This window comes from Ambystoma mexicanum, chromosome 4p (assembly GCF_040938575.1).
Source record: "Ambystoma mexicanum isolate Mex_15411 chromosome 4p, UKY_AmexF1_1, whole genome shotgun sequence".
Classification (NCBI taxonomy): Eukaryota; Metazoa; Chordata; class Amphibia; order Caudata; family Ambystomatidae; genus Ambystoma; species Ambystoma mexicanum.
Window position 1 is genome coordinate 797,817,389 of NC_090927.1, and position 16,866 is coordinate 797,834,254.

A 16,866-nucleotide genomic window follows, 5' to 3' on the forward strand; every position below is an offset into this window, starting at 1 on the left:
GTCCACAAAAACTCCATCAGCGTGGAGGTGGGACAAGACATAGGGTCCACTCCTTTGGCCTTACACCATGCCACATACCTTCTCCACCTACACAACAACCTAGTGGACAGTCTGCATGCAGCCAACAGTACCTCCAAGATCTCATCGTCCAGGGCTCAGTCCTCATACCTTAACCTCTCAAGAGACACATGCAGATTGAGAAGTCCCGGGTTTGGGTGAAGTACGCGGCCTCCATACTGGGACAAGAGGCCCAGCCTCTGAGGAAGCCAGAGAGGTGGGCACACGGCCAGTTTAAGAAGGTCTAGGTACCATGTCCTCCTCCCCCAGTCAGGGGGCGATAAAGATCAGGTGAGCCCTGAACCATCTCAATTTTCTGAGCATCCATGGGATGGCTGGTATTGGTGGGAACGCATAGTGATGGTCGAAGACACACTCCACCAGAAACGCGTTCTGCAAGGCCCCCTGAGGGGAAATTCCCTTGAGCAGAACTGTCTACATTTCACGTTTCCCTTTATTGTTGTAGATTAGTTTATTATTTGTAGAGCGCACCTACCCCTGAGGTATCTGGGCGTTTGAACTTAGATGATTGTTACAAATACATACAGAGACAGATGGCACGAGGTTGGTTGACATGGGTTACAAATTAGTCAACGTAACATCATCAGAAAAAAATACAGCAAGGCTACAGCAAAAGCGGAGCAATTCACACATATAGGAAGTGGATGCGGTAAGGGTTAAGTTTAATGTTGCTAGGCAAGGAGCCAGGCTTTCACTTTAGATCTAAAGGTCCAAAAAGAAGATTCAGCCCTGATGACTGTGGGAAGGGAGTTCCAGCACTTTGCAGCTAGCACGGGGAAGCTGGACCCAGCTGCAGTTTTCTGTTTGTACTTGGGGATGTTGAGGCAGTGTGAGTAGGAGGATCTAGTGGGTTTAGACGATTGGTTCCTAGTGAATTTTCCAGCCAGATATTTGTGGGCTATATTCGAGAGGCATTTATGAGTGATGACTAAAGTGCGCAGCAAGATTCTGTCATGTACTGGGAGCCAGCATACATCCCGTCTTGAGACAGATGTGGCTAGATCGTGGGATATTTAAAGCAGATCTAAGAGCATTGTTCTGGACAACTTGTAATTTATTCAGATTGCGTTTGGTAGAGCCTAGGAATAAAGTATTGCAGTAATCTAACTTAGATAAATTCAATGCCCTGGCTACCGTGAGTCAACTGTTAGTGGACAAGTAAGGTTTGCAGGTATATTCTACATAGGCAGATATATTGTTCTCCAGCATGCAGAATTACAGTTGTGTGGAATCCCTGCACAGGGGCAGTGACCTCACGCCTCCATGCTTGTTGTGATAGTCCTAATGGACAACACAGTGACCATGCACTAAGGCATGCTTCCCCCGGAAGGAAGGTACATCCGCTGTCTGTGCCAATCCGAGTACATGCAACTCCAGCAGCACAAGTGGCCATTGACTAGGAGGGGTCCACAATGAGACCCCCAGCACATCAGGGAGGCGCCCGTGACCACGTGTACCTCCAGCCATGTTGCCCAGAACGGTTTTCCTGCCAACAGGTTGTCCTGTCACTCCACCAAGTCAGGTCGTTGGCCACTGACCTCGACACTTGAACCACATTTGACATCTCGCCTGAGTACTGCGACCATTGGCTCCTGAGGAGTCACTGCATGGACCTCATTCAGAGCTGTGCCTCTGGCACTATACAGGATGCCATGACACCCAACAGGTGCTGAAAAGCTGGCACAGGTGACTGATAGAATTCTGGAAAAGGTTGACCATTTGTGCCACATTGGTGACTCTCTCCTTGGGAGAAAAAGCCTTCCTTGCTAGAGTGTCCAGGACCATTCCGATAAATTGGAACTTCTGTGCTGCTGAAACTTGCTACCTCAGTAAATTCAGGGAGAAGACCAGGCTATGAAGTAAAAAGCAAATTCCTTCAAGACGCCTCCAAACCTGTTCTGGGCACCGACCCGCGGACCAATCAGTCATCCAAGTATGAGAATACAAAGATGCCAGATCTCCTGCGGTGGGCCGCCACACCTGCCTTCAGCTTGGTAAACACCCTGGGTGTGGAGGTCAACCCAAGGGTGAGCAGCTTGAACTGATAAAGGGCGTCCCAAATTAAGAACCTTAGAAATCGCTTATGCTTCCTGTGAAGAGGCACGTGAAAAAGAATGGTCTTAGGAACCAGGAGGAGTACCAACCCGAACCTTTCTCTCCAGCTGTCACTTCCCTACTGCTCCCTTCAAGAGAAGACCTTACAGTTCCTCCTCGAGTTCCCCTTCCATCTGATGGGAGGGTGGTGGAGGTCTGTCCCGGGGTTGCCTGATGAATAGCGGGCAATAACCTAGCCCGACCAATTGTAGTACCCAGGCGTCAGAAGCGATCTCCTTCCATTTGTCTATGAACCCAGAGAGACTTACTCCAACCGGAGATGCATGGGGCGCGGGAACCTCAGAGGTTTCTGATATGCGAGTGCTGCCGATGTTGGGGCAGGGGTAGCCTGTCTGGATGCACCTCTGCCTCTCCACGGGCGTGGGAACCTACACTGCCCCTGCTTGGCATGAGGAAGCTGCATCCTTCTACGGAAGGTGGAATAATGTCTGTAACTTTGTCCCCTAGAGTTAAAGGAGGCCCCAACGACTTTGCTGTCAGTTTCAAATCCTTAAATCTCTTAGGGAACATTTGTTTAGCCCAAAAGCCAATGAGTCCCTTGTCAAAGACCAGGTGCAGGCTTTACTCTCCAGGTCAACCATGAGGGTGTTTGACGTCCCATATCTGCCTTTGTGCCGGATGAACCGGCGTGGTCAAAGCAGAGTCAACTGACAGCGTCAATGCCGAAACCGTACCAATCGCAGCCTTCTCGAACACCTGCATCATTTTCCTCTTAAACTCTTGCTGTTCCTGCCGTGATGCCACATTTGCAGGGAAGGACTTGGCCCTGTCATCTGACGAGTCCAAGTCGCGTCTGTGTTTACGCATCTTTTTGTGAGACGAAGAAGAGGGAGTGGTGTCACTCACTGCGAGATTGTGACTTTTTAAATATTTTTATGGCGTCTGCCCTCCCCTTGTTTTTTGGGGGTAGGCCCCTTGGTGTCCTGCTCAGAGGACTTTGTGACCGACTTTACCAAGGGGCCTACCATCGAAATCTTGGCTAGACAAAAACTACAATGGTCTGTATCGTACCCGACGCAGAGACATCACACACAAATAGTGTGTGGGTCCGTGAGAGATATCTTGGAGGGAAAGAAACTGGACAGTTTAGGCCCTGACATTCTGCCATAGCAAAGAAAATCGAATCGAAAGATTGAGCAATGTTCTGAGTGGCTTGCTGAGCGGGTGGAAAAAAGGAACTTGCATATGGGCACATTTCATTAATTTAGTATGGCGATCAACATCATGTCTGGTGTTGAGGAGTGGTGCAGTCAAACACGAGGGAGTTGAGAGAGGTCCCGCCGCACTGTGCCCCCCTGTCAAAAAAAACATTCCGAGCAGCTGATGCTGGATGTATTTCTATCAAGATGAGGTATCTGTGGGAGAATGCAATCCATTGAAATGAAGCATTAGCCCCTGTCCCTTTCCCATGATGTATTCCTCTGTGGTGAATAGACATGCCTGTTCAGCTTTTTCCAAGTCCTCCGGTTTTGCTCTTTGACTCCTTAGTCTCACATTGGCTGCCACACAACCCCTAATTTCTACTTGCTTCATGGGTTTACCATGCTAAATCTAAGACTTTCAACAACCATTGGAGTTGCACATGCTTAGGTTTACAGCCTACTTTCTGCTTTTTCTTTTTAGATATTTCATATGGTGCAGACCTAGCTAGCCCCCCAAGGAGCATTCCATTAAGGAGAGCATTTATTGCTGCAGGAATATGTGAAACAAACCAGTCTAGTGCAATGAAGGTGCTGATTCTGCACCAGGCATCCCCAAGGAGGGATAAGGTATCGCTGAAGTGTACCCAGTCCCAGGGACCAAGCATGGAGGGGAACAAAGGGGGGTCGGGGGACACTCTGTTTACATAACATGGGCACAAGGGAACCTGCTGCATAAGTGCAAGGAAGATGAAAACACATGTAGGCGCACTCCAGGAGGATGCTGCAGGCCAGTTTGAATACGCAGTGGCTTGGGGGTGGGGAAAACTGAATTCTGGTTGTTTGTCTCCAGCAGACCGCCGTCGCTGGGAAACGGCACCAGACAATACAATAAAGGTCGGCGAGCCAGTCCCACGGTTACTCATGGCAGCTGGAGAAATTCACCTTATCTGGGGAGGCACTAACACCAAAGGCGTTTTCAAATCCCCCCCTTGGCTAGTGGTCATGGGAACAAGGATGTGGAATGAAGGGGCTCTCTGAAAAGAGCCAATCAAATGGCACGTTTTGGTGTCCCTGAAAGGCTACAAGTACACAGTGCGTCCACAACGATGTTTGCAAGATTTCTCATTGGGCAGGTGCCGTGTGAAGGTGCCCATTCCCACTAGTACAGGGTGTCTCGTGTTCCTTCTTTTCTTGTGCTGACCAATGGCAGACGAATAAAGAGCCGGCGGTCAGCATATTCATGTTATTACTAATTGCGAATAGTTTGCGGGTTGGAGCGGGAGGCAATGTGGTGCCACAGAGGGGGATGGGGCGGGATTCAAACCGGGAGAGAGCAGGTCTGTTTTGCTTCAATCATGTCCAACTAACATATGTTTAACTATAGGGGCATGATGTATTCTAACCAGTCATTTTCGTGAGAACAGCAAAGGTGTGAAGTTTGAAGTGCAACTGTTTTTGTTTACACATTGTATTAGCTGTATAAAAGTATTGTTCGCCATCAGCTCTCATCAACCAGTTCTGTTCCACTGTGCTGTTTGATTTGTGCTTGCCCAGCTGTAATAAACAGCGTTATTTCTTTCCAGGTGTACTCTCCTTCTTGGACTCCAACTGGTAACTCATTGATTACGTGCCTTGAGAGGACCCTTAATACACTAGTGTGGGGGATGGGTCGAGGCCTAATTGTGAAATGAGTTAAAAAATGTATTGGAGCCAGTGCTAAGTGGCACTGTGCAGATTATTTCACATTTACAATTTGATGCACAGAGGGACACATTTATTTGCTTAGAATCTGTTTTTTAAAAGCATCAAAGCTTTGTCAAAGATGGATTTAGAGTGATGGAATAGGTCTCCCCTATAACCTTCTGTAGGAGTTTGATTTGCATTTATATATTGGTACTTGGTAACAGAGACTTGCTGTTTCTACGAACTGTAGATAGAGGTCCTAGAATTGGTCGAAGGCTCTACCAGATTGAAGTGCAAAAGTATATTTATGTTTTCATCTTGGTATTTTAAGGGGAAAAATGAACACATATTCATTACCCCATTGTTGACAAATGTTTGACTTCTTTTAACACCCAGGTCCATATGAGATAAAAGAGCACACCCTAACGCCCAGTGGTAGGAGAGACTACTGTTGGGCGATGGAGACAACCCCTTCAAGATAACCCAACTGGGGGTAAACCACTACCCCTTGTAGACGGTGATCAGTGCCACACTTGCATGGAGTCGTGAGTATTTGGCACAGCCCCAAGTCTCTGCCTTCTTCAAATAGCATAGCTGTAGTGTGGATCTGATGGAGACTGGGGGAAAGAAATTATATTGGCTGGGGCATCCATGGGCCCCTGAGACATGTGGGGCAAAGGGCTTGGAGCCATGTTCACTCACAGGACAAGAGTAGGAGACCCCGGTATCGCCATACAGTCCCACACCTGTGCCAAGATGGATAGAGTAAGAACCACTAGGTGGGAGGCAAAAGGGCCACGCAGGCACTTTCCCCACTCGTTTAGCCGAGTGGGATTACTTTCTATAATCCCATTCCATGTGGGCATTAGGACCTGGTAGAAATAGTTGCAGAGATAGATGGCAGCTGAGGTCACACCATGGGGGCAGGGGACACCTGGTTTGCACCGTGGAGAAAGACGCACTGCACATGATGGAGAGACTGGAGGAGATGTTAAGGCTAGCGCATGGACCAGCGCCATCACTGGAGATGGCAGACACATTCAGGGAATGGCTGCTTAGGAGAGGGTAGGGGTAGGAGAGTTTTAGACTGCACGAAAAATGTGACTACTTAGAAAGATTGACTTCAGGGGACGAGTGGCTCGTTAGCTTACTTGAACAGTAAATATTCTCCCTTGGGACCAAAATCCAAAGTTCAAGTTTATCATTGCAGTAGCTGTTCAGGGATTATCTGAGAATTTCCCCACATCCTACCTTGTCCTTTTAAGGCTTTGCCTTAAGCATGTGTTTGCTCCTTCATCACCAGTGCTGCCACCCCTTTCATTATGATCTATGGGCGAAGCCTCTTTCGTCATTCCCAAGCATCAGTTCATTGATACTGCAAAGACCCCCCAACCCTCCATGTGTAAAATGTGCTCCTTTCTAAACACACAAAAGTTGCCCGGTCCTGCAATACCTGATAAATCTTTTTTTTTCTCCATCTGACCTCATACGTAGAGGTGTCTTCAAGATAGGTGCGTGTCTAGAAATGTAGTTTTTCTTTGCTGTCGCTGGTTTGGGAACTCTGCAATGTGACCTGATTGTTGAATGAGATCCTGCTAGGATGCTCTTTGCAGCTTGCAGGCTTTCCATAGATTCCTCAGGCTTCCATCCCTTCATTGTGCAGGTTATCCTCTCAGAATCCCTTTCCAGCAAGCACTCTTTAATCTTCGACTCATTCCTCTCTGCAATCCATGCCAATCTTCCAGAAAAAAGGGCAATTTCACACATACATATTGTGCTCTACAGCTACCTTTATCTAGAATGCTCACCGAGGGGGAAATAGGACTACTCTAACTGCTGTTCTAGAGTACTCCGGAGAAAGTGTTTATCAGGGATTTGACAAGATGGCAGGTAACCCATGCAAATAAGAATGGAAGTGACTGCGCATGCAGGCAGAAAAGAACACAGGCAAAAAAAAATACCCCCAACAAAGGATACCCATTTGTGGGACTTGTTGCGTGGGGATGGTATTTGGTGATTTATATAGCACTTTATAACGGATCCTATCAGTTTCTTGGTGCAATACTAAATTTATTGAACTCGCGATGATGGACTGAGTCTCGGACGACATGGTAATTGAACCTGTGTTGCACGTCCTGGTCCAGTTTTCAAGGTGAGCATAGTGGCCTTGAGCTAGCCGCCTGGCCATCCATTGTTTGATATTTATATAGCCCTTAACCTCCATTGCTGTGGGCCTGAATCACTGAGTTTTCTGGGAATTGATCGGACTGTAGTATGAACATTACATTTACAGGATTCCTATTGCTTTGGAAATACTAGTCCTGTAATATTATATTTAGCAGTTATGTTGGGTGGGGAGGGAGTACTGTGGGATGGCCGCATTCGGGTCGTGGGCCTCTGCCCTGAAAAGGAGAGCGAGCATAATGAGCTGAAAGCGGACTACCTGTCCCGAAACAACTGGTTGCAGTGTAGTGCACACCTGTCATTGCTATGCCTTCTCATTACTGTTCCCTTGTCTGCACAGCTCAGGATTCCTGTACAGGGGCATACATGTGTGGCATGACTGTCACACACAGGGCTATGATTTGCTTGCTGCTTGTGCAGCTATTTACACCACAGTAAGGCCACCTCATGGTGGTGAGGGAGAGCCTGTGATGGTGCTGTTTATTTTCTAATTGCACTCCACCTTTTTTTGGGGAGTGGCACGTGGCGTCTCACGTATATTATGAGGAAGGCAGACGATACATTTACATCCTTCAGCTAAGCTGGAAATTAAATGTGTACACGTTTTCTTTTTTTTTAAACTTTTTTAGACCGCTCCAATATTTAGGACTGTGGTGGGCGGAGCAATGCATCCTTGGGTCATTAGTAGTGGGATGAGTAAATTCCATTTTCAAAATCATCCCATCCATTTACATTTATTTTTATTGAGGGACCGCACATTTTTCTTTTGCTGGATGCATGTATGAAACAATGACTGAAAGCAGGAAGCACAGGCCCGAGTAGAGTTTGCAGAGATCGGTCTGGTGTGAGACGCCCAGCCGGCATCGGCTTCCAGGATCCAATCCCTTTGCATTCTGGCGCTTCTAGTTAATTTAAAGTGGGAAATAACTCTACATGAGTAAGGGGATGCCCTAAGCCACGGCCTTCACAGCATCTCAAAGCTGACCGAGCACAAACCAGGATGGTATGCATGTTTTGGAAAATTGGTGTAAATAAGATTTGGAGTGGTGGACATTAGGACCCCTCCACCCTCCTGCTCCCTATGCATACAATATGGATGTTTGGTACTGACTGCTCCGGTACCAGACAGCATTTTTCTGTAGACTAGACCAGATGGGCAACTAATACTAATAGGAAGAAGCACTGCAGCCTACAGGTCAACAACGGGGCTGCTTTGGAAAGAGGGAGACTGAATGATATATTTTATTTATATCGCACTCGTTCGTACACAAGTGTTTCAGAGCGCGGCAAGGCAAGGGAGGGGAACAGGGGAGAACAAAAACAATGATTTTACTAGGGCCAGTGACATTGAGAACGTGCAAGTGCATGGGAAAGGGAAAAGTGCATGGAAGGGGGAGAAGTGGAAAGTGCGGAGCAGAGGAGAAAAACAGATAAATAATAATACATAAAATGGATAAAAGAAACAAACAGTGGTAGTGCAGCAAGCAAGTGGCAAGTGCTGGGTTTAGCAGACAGGGTGTGTCTGATAAGTGCAGAAGAGAAACGGATGGGCGACTGTACGGGTACAGATGCAGACCCCAGTGCAAGGGGTGGGCCGGAGGCAGTGCAGGAGGGTGGGGGGGTGAGCAGGTACCTGGACCCGGAGGACAGAGGGTGGCCAGGTGCACAGTGCTGAGAGAGAAAAGAGATCAGCAGGGGAGAAGGGGGCAAAGGCAGAAGCAAAGAGGAAGGTCTTGAGGTGCTTCCGGAAACGGAGATGGTTCTCCTCAAGTTTGAGTTGCAGTGAGGCTGTTCCAAAGGGAAGCCCCAGCCGAAGACAGAGATCGACCTTCAGCTTGTTTTTTTTTTTTTTTTTTTTTTGTTTTTTTTTTACTTACCCTGCGGGAGTTTGAGGTAGAGGAGCAAAGATCTTGGGAGGGAGAGGTATTTACAGAGGGATAGTTGAAGGCATTTTGGAGCCAGGCCTCAGAAAGCCGTGTGGACAATGCAGAGGGTTTTACATGTAATCCTTGCATCCACCGGGAGCCAATGAAAGGATTACAGAGCTGGAGAGATACGATCCCAGGGCTTGAGGCCAAGGACAAGTCTTGCAGTCCTGTTCTGGATTAATAAATAGACTGCAGCAGAAACAAGAACTGCGGGTGAGAATGAGGGTCTGTAGCAGAAGAGAGAAACTTGAGGAGGAAGAGACAGACTGCTGCAGAGCCCAACTGTGGGGCCACCTTCCACAGAAGACTAGTGGACGAAGGACTTCTGGCCGAGAGTAAGCAAATGCAAGACCAGGTAAATGTTGGAGAACACACCACAGGGCACATGTGGAAACATCACACTTAATGAGATTTGAGGGGAAGCTAGAGCCTGCAGAGGGAAGCTAGTGGGACCATAGAATGTACAGGAGGCTGCAGGGGAGTTGACTCTTCAGGGTGAGAAGGCTTGATCGGGAAGGGTAAAACTGCAAGGGGTGGGACGATAAATAAGTGTGCAGAGGAAATGGACTACAGACAGACTTGGACTACTTGGGAAACATAGATTTCATGGAGCGTGTCTACTGGGGAAATACATTTCTGTAGGTAGAGATTACGCAAATAGCCAAGACTGGAGCAGCGAGGATAGCAGCTCTAGGGAAGAGACTAGGATGGGAATTGATAGACTACATAAGAGAGGTAGACCGTGCTGGGGTGACGACTGCAGGACTTGATATTTGCTATCTCCGAGACAGTGTTGGAAAGCTACATTTTCAAGTAGTGCAATCGACTTACTCAATGCTTTGGTTTGGGATGTGCAGTGAAGTTTAATATCACCTGATACAAGGAACGGGGGTTGCTTTAATAAAAAGTTAGAATGAGCATGGGGCGGAGGTGCTCCTTATGACCCAGTGCCAGCACCGGAAAACATTCTTTGCAAAATTAATTGCAGGTTCAGTAGAATGTCCCGTTTAATGTGTAACATTTCTTAGTCGCTTTTGCCCACCCCCCAAATTCTCATTTATCACAATGCTCGGCATCTTGTTGTGTAAAAACATAACATAAGCAAATGTTGAGAGTATATGAAGGTGTGCATTTAGATGTCTAAAACCGCCGATTGCTCCTTGATTAAACAACTTTGCAAATAAAATGAGATGGACACATTGATGCTGTTCTGTTTCCCAGTGCTATCCTCGGGATTAAATATCCTTTGTTTTTCCCCGCAGGAGATCTTGATCTGGCGGTTGTTGGCCATTACATTACAAAAATGGAAAAAGTGTATCCTGCGGTTGAAGGTCGGATTCGCTTTTCGACAGGAGAATCTCCTCTGGGAACAGGAAACCTGCTTGGCGGAAGCCTCACGCTGACTTTATTGCTTTCGTTTTTTGTGTTAACCCAGCACTTTTAAAATGTTTTTTTCGCCCTGGGCTGGTACCAAATATGACCATGTTTTTAATTCCTGGATTGGTGTGGGTAAACGCTTGACAAACTTGAATGAACATTCTTGCTTTTCATGGTATTTATTATTTTGGTGCAAATTAAAAAAATGGAACTAACTTTATTTTTTCTAATAATTCCCAATCAAAACGACAGACCAGTCCACCACATGAATGGCTTCTGATATGCCTTTACTCCTAGAAATTCTAACCTGCTCTGACCACAATTGGCAAAGCTCTTCTGAATGCTCTTATAAATTGAGCTGCAAAGAGCAGAGTTTCTGGTGCTTTGAGGAAGATGGACCTGTGGGTGGATGTTACCACATCTTTATTGCCCTTTTCATGGATTGCAACAGAATGTTGCGACTGGACGGTTTATCGAACAAATATTTTCTGCTACTTTGACATCCATTAGCACACGGGGTGTGAGGAGCAGCCAATTAGATTCCTTGGATCGCAGGCTGAAACAGTTAATCTCAGCCCGCGTTCCATGGAACCGGGAGACTGTTTCGCCTACCCTCCTTTTACTTAAATTATTTTATGTTTCCACCACTTACCTGTTTTCTTCGGTGATGGCCCCTCTGCCACCACCATGCATGTGCTCCGATCTGTGGCTGCCATGGAAATGGAAGAGGGGCTCTGTATGGAGCCCTGCCTTCCATATCAATGGTGGTCATCTTGGGACAGTATTTTCATTAAACTAACAGGGTGTGCGGCTTCCCGTTCAATTAATTAAAATGCTTTTTTTTTTTAACAGCCCGGCTTATTGCTTTGATAACCTGACTTGCTAATGGCCTTAACACCCTCTCCGGTGTGCCAGATCGTGTGTTATTGGACCAGGGACCCTTTTTTAAAGGCCCTTGCTCTGCTCGGGCCGTTAACTCAGGGCTCCAGGCCGATAACACGATACGGCAGGCGCCACAGGACTCCCATCACATTTGTTTTTTTTTAATTTCTGCTGGTCACATCACTGATGAAGGGGCAGGTTGATCTTCAGATGTTGGTGTTGACGTGTCCCGAGCAGTATAGCCTTCAATCATGGTGTCCCTGAGTAGGGCATATAAAGGGCTGTAAAAAGTATGCTTTCCTCTGCCAATGCTTTGGGCAATTTTAAGATGTACTGTAGTCATTTCTGCAATAAAAATGAAGTCGCCATATTTTTGTAGCTATGAGAACATCTGAGCGTAAACAAAGATTATATGGTCTCATCCAGGCCACACTACCTCACTCTATCAAATATGGATTTATTCGAACAAACCTTTCCAGATTTTCATTTTTGTAACTGTTGCTTGTAAAAAATAAAAATAAACAATTGGCAGTACCCCAGTGGTGCACGCCTAGAAAGAGTAAGGATCTATGTCTTGGAATCTTATTTCACGGCTAGATTTTCATCCATTGGAGGTAGAGGGAGCAGGTGCTTCCTTGCTGGTTAAGGACTTTGAGTGCACCCGTTTGTCTCCAGTAGACCAGACTAGACGATGTACTAGGGGTCACTTTTTCTTTTTTTAGATGGCGCAAAGAATTACAAAACAAAATCTCAATAACGGTTAGCCATTACAAAAAAGTTTGATAGTACAGCATGGAGATCACCTACCAATGATACCATTAAAGAACGTGTATGACAAATAACCCTTTTCATTTCTAAAATGAATGTGATATGTGTGGCCAGTCAGCTGAGTAACCCCATAGCGAACTCTACTTTGCCTCCTCTCCCTCTTCTTTTGGATGGTGATGATCTGGGAATATTGCAGGACATCAACCTTTCCCGGAACTAACTTGATACATACCCCTGATGTTAGAAGTTACAATCAGACCTTTTCTTTGTCCAACCTAATGTAGGAGGCCCGATTTTATTGTGGCTGGGTCCCCCCATCAGACTTTTTTTCTTGACGATGACTGCAGACCCAAAATCGTCCTCTGGTTGCCCTCTATGTAGCTGCTCTTTCCTGGAGGGAAGCACACAAGGGACTGTAGCTTCACAGCTTCCTTTCTACATGGACCAATATATCATCTTTGACTTATTGCATTCAGTTTCCCCCCAGAGTGGGCATGTCCGATCTTATGGTCTAAGCTGACCACCTGGGGATGTCTGAACGTAGAAGTGAACAGATAGTCTAATCATGTGATTTGTTAGGGTGTGTGAAATAAGAACACTTACTGTGGTTTCCTCATCTTGGAAGATAGGGCACATCTACACTTAAAGCCACTTTTATTTAGGAAATTCAATGGGGGTTCTATTTTAGCCTGTTAGTAGTTATCTTAGCATGCCCATCAGTAGACCATTCAATCTTGCTTTTCCATTTTATTTTTGGGTGGCACCCATATGGATCTGAGTGCTGCCTCAATCGTATGTGCTTTCTTATCGATGGCTCTGCTAATCCAATATTTGGCGCGTAGTCACATTTTACTGTGTAAAATGAATGAATTCCCATGCAGCTAGTTTTAAGTGTGTGAAGAATGTGGACTCTTCTGAAATCAATGGAATGCTACCCCCACGACTGGAAAGACTGCTGTAATGAACAGGTCTTAACTAGGTGTGCCTCTGCTACAGCCACCCGATTATAAGCAATAGGGGTGTCTGCACATCTGTTTCTTGCATTGAAGTCCTCCCATAAATCGGCATTGGTAAAGGCAACAGTTTTGGCTTTTGTGTAGGTATTGTTTATGCCCATGTAATCACACACCCCATATCCAGCAGTTGCCAACTAATGGTTGGGTAGTACCATTGTGGCAGTGCCAGGGAAATGCCTATCCTGAAGCCTACACAAAATCCTAAACTGTTGGCTTTGCCAATGCTTGTTGACAGTAATCTATAGAACTCATCCTTCAAGATCACGTCTGCATTTAATAAGGAAACAAATATATTAAAGGGCGCCAAATGATATTGTGACCACTCCAAAGGGCCGCAGCGGAAGATACCTAGGGGCAGAAGCTAACTCAATCATCTAGTCCACTTCCTCCCTGCCACCTTCCACATAATTCCACTTGTTAGAATTAGTTGCTTTCATGCCAGTTTGCTGCAGTAGTCCATCCACCCTTCGTGATGCAGGGCTAAGATTCTTGAGCGCACTATCCAGCATGGTCCAAGTATGTTGAAAACTATGGCAGCTCAACTTCCCTAGACTGTTTCCTGATAAAGCAATAGAATGATGACAGTGGCAAAGCGGAAACCGCGCAACATCGACCCACTGTCAATGAAATCGTATGCCCACTGATACGGCAGAATGTCTAAGATTGCAGAACATCTAAACTAGGTGCATTCCAGGCAGACTTAGCCAAGTCAGTCCTTTTTTTTCAGCCTTTGCATTTTGGGGACTTGCAATTTTGCATTTTTCTTTATAAATGTTTGACCACAAGGTCCAAAGTGCAGTGGATGGGTTAACATGTCTGACGTGGGTCCAAGTGAGGGCTTTGGATTGTAAATGCAATGTTTGCACAGTGCAGTTCAGGAGATCTCTGCATATTAAACAGCAGTAGAATTCGAGGTTGATTCCTAGGTATCGTGTAGTACCTGAGGGAAACTATGATAAATATCAGGGGCAAACTATGCCGTCCACGGTCAACCACAGAGCAAGTGAAGCAAACAGTGGCTTGTCAATGATCTTAAACACTGGCTCTGCAGACCACACTATGCAAGGGCAGGATAAACACCGGCTCTGCAGGCCACCCTATGCATGAGCAGCATAAACACCGGCTCTGCAGACCACACTATGCATGGGCAGGATAAATACCGGCTCTGCAGACCACACTATGCATGGGCAGGATAAACACTGGCTCTGCAGACCACACTATGCAAGGGCAGGATAAACATCGGCTCTGCAGGCCACCCTATGCATGAGCAGCATAAACACCGGCTCTGCAGACCACACTATGCATGGGCAGGATAAACACCGGCTCTGCAGACCACACTATGCATGGGCAGGATAAACACTGGCTCTGCAGACCACACTATGCAAGGGCAGGATAAACATCGGCTCTGCAGGCCACCCTATGCATGAGCAGCATAAACACCGGCTCTGCAGACCACACTATGCATGGGCAGGATAAACACCGGCTCTGCAGACCACACTATGCATGGGCAGGATAAACACCGGCTCTGCAGACCACACTATGCAAGGGCAGGATAAACACCGGCTCTGCAGGCCACCCTATGCATGAGCAGCATAAACACCGGCTCTGCAGACCACACTATGCATGGGCAGGATAAACACCGGCTCTGCAGACCACACTATGCATGGGCAGGATAAACACTGGCTCTGCAGACCACACTATGCAAGGGCAGGATAAACATCGGCTCTGCAGGCCACCCTATGCATGAGCAGCATAAACACCGGCTCTGCAGACCACACTATGCATGGGCAGGATAAACACCGGCTCTGCAGACCACACTATGCATGGGCAGGATAAACACCGGCTCTGCAGACCACACTATGCATGGGCAGGATAAACACTGGCTCTGCAGACCACCCTATGCATGGGCAGAATAACAAAATGTGTTCCTATTGAGGAACTCATCAGGCCGTATGCCTACTAGCGCGTTCCCTTTTGCATAGTCTGAACGTCCTTCTACACAAGTTGCTTTGTGAGTATGTATCAGGAGTACCCTTGCTTTCTGTAACGGAAGGACCTCCATTGTCGTTGGAGGAGCACCTATTCTCCACCAAAGTTTCAGAAGATAACATTTTTAAAGCACAGATGTCTAATGTGTTATGCCACTGCACTAGTCCCTTACATGAAACCAAAGTGCAGCAAAGGCACCAATAGTGGTGGAAGGGAGCTATACAAGACTACTTGCATTACAACGGGCCTCATTACACGGATGGCGGAGAACCATGGCGCTATTAGCGCCATGGTTCATGCCGGTAAAATACCGGCACCGCCTTGGCGGAAAGGGGAATTACCGCCCCATTCCAAGGTTGGCGGGGCAGTAATTCCCCCTTCCACCATTCCCATTTTTGCCCCATATGGCTCAATGGGAATTTGGAAGGCGCAAATTGCGGTACCGTAATTAGCTCCCTGGGTCCCTTTGCGGGTTGGTTTTTAACGCCTGCAAAAAGCAGGCGTTAAATCCCCCAACCCGCAAAGGGACCTCTTAGTAAGGCGGTAAGGATTTACTGGTACCAGTATTTTACCGGTACCAGTAAATCCTTAACACCATCCGTGTAATGAAGCCCAAAGTCTGAACGCGTTATGCTTTGAGTACGTCTCGTAAGGTAGATTTACCTGCACACATTGAGGTTTTCATAATTCCACATTTTAGCTGAAGTACATCTTTTTAAATGATATATTCTTTATTTAGTTTTATTTGCTTGAGAATGTTTTACAAATGAAAATGAACCCTTCTCATATTAAAATAAAATATGTTTCCATCCACTGGCTTTAATGCATAGATGTTCTTGCCTGAGCATGCTCATTTGTCCATGTTTACATTTCTGTCTATTGTTACTAACTACTTCTAAATTGTGTTCGAGTTTGAAGTGTTGGAGCTACTCACTGCAGTGGTGTGTGTCGTCCTAGTCCCATAGCCCTCATCCACTATATTTTTTGGGATATCCTTTGAAGGAATGGGGAGAAGTGTATTTTGCACAATAAAAGTGAAAACATTTTGGAAACGGGAGCACATGAGCAGCGTGGCCAACATACTGCAGGGCAGATTCTGAGCTCATGATAAAAACATTTGTGGAAATAGGACATTCTCCCCTCCAGTTTCCAGCACCACCATTCTGGAGCGGGTGGGGTATTGGAGGGGAGATGTGCTCCAGTGGCATTGTCAGCCTTTCTTAAGACTGCCACTTTTCTAAGTTAAGAACGTTTTCTTAAACTTTCATTAAACTAGAAAAGTGGTGCTGTAGTCTTAAGAAATGCTATACTTATAAAGGGGGAAAGTGTGCAGCTGAGTTTAACGGCACCTCAAAGGTACCTTATTTGTGCTCCTTTTTTGTTGTGCTAAACCAGTGCTGCTGGGAGGAGAATCCCCTCCAGGTGGCTGCCCTGCACTCCTGACGGTTGCTAGGGCTGTTGTCAAGCCATAAATCAGGCACCTGCAAAAGAGAAGCCTTTGATGTCCCTGCATCACATTCTTTCTTTATCAGACTATGGCGTTTGTGAGTAAAGTGTTCCTCCTTCACGGAAAAACACTTACTTACATTTGCAGGCACTTGCAGCCCGATTTCATGGATACATTGAATAGAGCAGAGGCAGCCGGTGTAGAGGAAGTGGCCGTTGAACAAGAAGTACAATAGTTAGTGTGCTGTGTAACATAGG

General features: G+C 46.5%; 1 protein-coding gene across 1 annotated transcript in view; it reads left to right on the top strand.

Moving 5' to 3' along the window:
- Positions 1 to 11,952, top strand: part of NT5E (5'-nucleotidase ecto) — a 1,024,615-nt gene extending 1,012,663 nt beyond the window's left edge. Inside the window, exon 9 of the mRNA XM_069606337.1 lies at positions 10,393 to 11,952. Within this exon, the coding sequence (XP_069462438.1) occupies positions 10,393 to 10,574 (182 nt within the window). The 3' untranslated portion in view covers positions 10,575 to 11,952. The remainder of the gene's footprint in view (positions 1 to 10,392) is intronic.
- The last annotated feature ends 4,914 nt before the right edge of the window (positions 11,953 to 16,866 follow it).